General features: G+C 67.4%; 1 protein-coding gene across 1 annotated transcript in view; it reads right to left on the reverse strand.

The window, feature by feature from the left end:
• Positions 1-3,817, reverse strand: part of FASN (fatty acid synthase) — a 13,288-nt gene that overhangs the window by 4,335 nt on the left and 5,136 nt on the right. Inside the window, exons 15-28 of the mRNA XM_030888149.2 lie at positions 3,716-3,816; positions 3,442-3,633; positions 3,240-3,320; positions 2,979-3,158; positions 2,728-2,898; positions 2,448-2,651; positions 2,084-2,367; positions 1,611-1,982; positions 1,356-1,520; positions 1,143-1,261; positions 913-1,067; positions 631-831; positions 395-545; positions 21-319 (exon numbers count right to left, since the gene is read on the reverse strand). Of these exons, the coding sequence (XP_030744009.1) occupies positions 21-319; positions 395-545; positions 631-831; positions 913-1,067; positions 1,143-1,261; positions 1,356-1,520; positions 1,611-1,982; positions 2,084-2,367; positions 2,448-2,651; positions 2,728-2,898; positions 2,979-3,158; positions 3,240-3,320; positions 3,442-3,633; positions 3,716-3,816 (2,675 nt within the window). The remainder of the gene's footprint in view (positions 1-20; positions 320-394; positions 546-630; positions 832-912; positions 1,068-1,142; positions 1,262-1,355; positions 1,521-1,610; positions 1,983-2,083; positions 2,368-2,447; positions 2,652-2,727; positions 2,899-2,978; positions 3,159-3,239; positions 3,321-3,441; positions 3,634-3,715; position 3,817) is intronic.

Below are 3,817 nucleotides of genomic sequence, written 5' to 3' on the forward strand. Positions count from 1 at the left end.
CAGGCGCCCTGTGCACTCACCGTGGCCAGCCGTGTGCTGCAGCACGTGCTGCTCGAAGGACGTGTCTCGGGAGTTGGCGAAGCTGTCCTTGCCCAGCTGCGGGAAGCGTGCCTGCAGGTACTTGCGCTTCTCAGCCGAGCCCACCGTGGTGAAGACGCGGCAGCCCAGGCTGAGGGCGATGGCGATGGCGGCCTGCCCCACGCCGCCAGAGCCCGAGTGCACGAGCACGCTCTCGCCACGCCGGATGCGCCCTCGCACCACCAGGGAGTAGTAGGCGGTGGCGTACACCACCGGCACAGAGGCCGCCTCCTCCAGGGTCCTGTGGGTGCACGGCTGGGTCAGCACGGCTGGGCACACGAGACCCCCCTCAATGCCCCGATGCCCCAACACTCACCAGTCAGAGGGCACGTCCCATAGGTAGTCCGGGGACAGCAGGATGGAGGTGGCCAGGCCCTCGGCGGGCACTATTCCCATCACACGCTTGCCGCTGGCATCAAGGCCAGAGAACTCCATGCCCAGCATGCAGTCACGGTTGACCCACTTGCCTGGAGGAGAGAGGGCTGGTGAGCCCTGGCTGCCCCATCCCACCGCGCGGCCCTGCGTGCAGCCCCAGGTCCTGGTGGTGCCCACCTGGAATGGCATCGGGTGAGAGCTTCCCCGTGGCCAGCATGATGTCCCGGAAGTTGAGTGAGGCGTAGTAGATGCTGCAGAGCTGGGCGCCGGGGCTGGGCGTGACGTGGCGCATCGGGGAACACACCCAGCAGATGGTGGAGAGGTCCCCGCGGGTCAGTATGTTCACAAAGGCGTGCTCCGTCACCTCCTGTGGCTTGGCTGTGGGAGGCAGGAGGTCATGCGGTGGAGGGCCGGCTGGCACCGCAGCCAGGAGGGGGCGGGCGCAGTGGGGGTGCTCACCGTGCTCCAGGGGGAAGTGGCGGAAGGACCCCCAGTCACCGTCACGGTAGACATTCATCACTAGGTCCCCCTGCAGCACCTTCTGCAGCTCCGGGGAGCTCGGGTCGGTCGGGGGCACAGGGGCCGAGCTGCTGAGGTTGGAGACCAGCACACACCTGCGGGTGGAAGCGGGTCAGTGAGGGGGCAGTGGGAGTGGGGGGAGAGGGGGGCAAGCAAGGGCAGGGCCTTACCGCACACGGTGGCCCCTGGGCTCCTTGCGCAGACAGTTGACCAGGCCCACGATGCCAGAGGAGGCGCAGCTAACGGCCGTCAGCCACACTGGCCGCGAGGATGACTCCTCCAGGAGGTTCTGCAAGGGTTTCGGGAAGGTTAGAGCCGGAGCAGGGGGGAGGGAGGAGGGGCAGGGAGGGGGTGGGGCTCTGCTAGGCAGGGCAGATGCCCACCTTCAGGGTGTCCACCCATCGGAAGCTGGAGTCCTCCACATGCAGGAAGATGGGGCTCTGCGGGGCGGCCAGCCGGCGGCACAGGAACAGCGCAGAGCCATAGAAGGAGAGTTTCCGCGCCACCAGGTGCAGCGAGGCGCTGGTGAAGATCCCCTCCCACTCATCCTGTGTGGGGTGGGGGTGTGAGCACCTGCAGGGGGGGAGCCAGGGGGCAGGTGACCTCCACCCCCACCCCGGCCTCGCCAGCCTCCGCACCTGGCTCAGCAGTGTGTCGCCTGTGATGAAGGTCATGGCCTCCCCGAGCGTGTGTCCCTTGAGCAGAACGTGCATCAGCAGGAAGCCGCCCTCCTTGAGAGCCGCCCTCATGTTGCTGAGGGCTGTGACGGGGCTGGCCAGGGTGGCCACGGCACAGTTGCACACCAGGAGATCAGCGTTGCCTAGGGTGCTGGGCGCAGGCTCCAAGGGGTCCCAATGCTGCTGTGCCACGCTGGGCGGCAGGGGCTGGGCCTGTGAGGCCTTTGGGGCCTGGGTGCTGCAGTCGGTGGCGGTGTAGGCCAGCTGCAGCATGGGCTGGGTGTTGAGCAGGGCCGGGATGCGGGTGTACAGGTGGCCTGTGCCAGCCAGCACCTGTAGGAACAACCTCCTGGACCAGCTGCGGGCGGAGAGCCCACGCGCCCTGACGAAGCCGATGCCGGGGTAGGGGCGCCCCTCCCGGGCCTGCCACTCACCTCGACCACCTTCATCTGCAGGCTACTCAGGTTCTCCAGGGCTGTGTCCACACAGGCCTTCAGGGCCCGGCTGTCCAAGAGCCCGGCCAGCAGTGGGTCGCTGGCCAGGTGGAGGCGCTCCTGAGTCAGCGCCGGGCCCAACTCCAGCTGCAGGTTCCCATTGAGCTGGAGCTGGCAGGTGGCTGCTAGCAGGCGTGCCAGGGGCGCTGTGGCCCCGCCTGGCCCGGGCACCACCATCTTTAGCCCCTGCTGGGCAGTCTTGGTCTGCAGGGCCTTCGCCAGCCCTGGGGAGAAGGAGATGGCGCTAAGACCTGGGTCCATGGGCAGGGGCGTGGGTGTATCACCTGGGGGTCCCGGGCTTCACCTGTGCACAGTCGCATTTCTGCCTGCAGGGCCTCGTCGTCAGCCAAGCATTGGGCCTCCAGGTACGGCGTGAAGCAGAACCTCTCCAGCAGGGGGCCCAGCTGCTCCTGCTGCCGCCGGGGGGCCTCCGAGGAGTGTATCCGCAAGAAGACCGCGCCGCCTGCAGACGTGCTGTCCAGGCAGTTGTTGACCACCACGTCGGCTGCTGCAGGGACACAGAGTGAGGGGGTGGCGGGAGGGGGCAGGCAGGGGCACCTGGGCACGCTCTGGGGCAGGGCTACCTCTGGCATCGTCTCGGAGCCTCTGCAGGTGGGCGAGGGGGTTGATGTAGACAGCACCGAAGCGGGTGGGCAGGCGCAGCCTGCGCTGGCTGGACCCCAGGATGGTTATCTGCAGCATGGTGTCCAGAAACGTCACCCAATTGTCCTGCCAGAGCAACTGGCCGACCGAGCCTGTAGAGGAACAGGCCACGTGCTGCCGACTGCCGTCAGGGGTCCCCTCCTTGACCGGCCTCTGGGTTCTTGAGACCTACCTTCCAGGTCCGCCTCCAGAATGCCCTGGAAGTGGGGCCCATAGTCATAGCCACGCAGCCGCAGCTCCTTGTACACGTCAGCCTGCGTCAGGCGGAGCGTAGCCGCGGGGTCCGCAGGGGACAGGCCAGCCTGGTTGTCAAAGATCTTGGGGTCCGGGTCCTCCCACTGGTACACCTTCCCTGTGGGCACCTCAGAGTCTTAGGGTCCCAGCAGCACACACAGGGCAGGCCGGCCCCCCCTCCTCTGCAGCCCCCACTCACCACTCACGATCAGGCTGCCATTGTCAGACACCTCGAAGGTGCAGGATGCCTCTAGGAGCCGCACTTCTAAGGGCACTGTCCCTGGGAGCACAGGCACTGGTCAGCAGACAGCCCAGCCAGAGAGCTCAGGTCTGGGGCTGCCCGGGGAACAGCCCATAGCCTGGGCCACCCCTGCCCTACGCTGGAGCTGCTGCGGGCTCACCGGTCTTGGGCAGGATAGTGGCCTGGTGCAGGGTCACCTCCTCAAACACCACGGGCATCTGCTCCATGGCCAGGCCGAGGGTCCGTGCCAGCGTCTTCCAGACCAAGCACAGGTAGCCAGTGGCAGGGAAGAGAACGCGCCCATCGATGCAGTGGTCCATCAAGTAGTGGTCGGGAGACTCAGAGCTGGCATCTGTGGCAAACCCTGGCCTCAGTCCCGGCCCCGCCAGCCCCTGACCGCCCTTGGCGGCCCCCCTCCCACCCACCAGCCGCACCGATGTTGTAGACCGCGGCTGCAGAGGAGCTGGCGCCGTTGGGGAAGTCCTCGGCGACCGGCACGTCCCAGGTCTGGCTGTGGTCCCACTTGATGTGGGGTG

Source organism: Echinops telfairi, unplaced genomic scaffold, assembly GCF_000313985.2.
Source record: "Echinops telfairi isolate 266 unplaced genomic scaffold, ASM31398v2 ScPeMD7_7458;HRSCAF=8496, whole genome shotgun sequence".
Classification (NCBI taxonomy): Eukaryota; Metazoa; Chordata; class Mammalia; order Afrosoricida; family Tenrecidae; genus Echinops; species Echinops telfairi.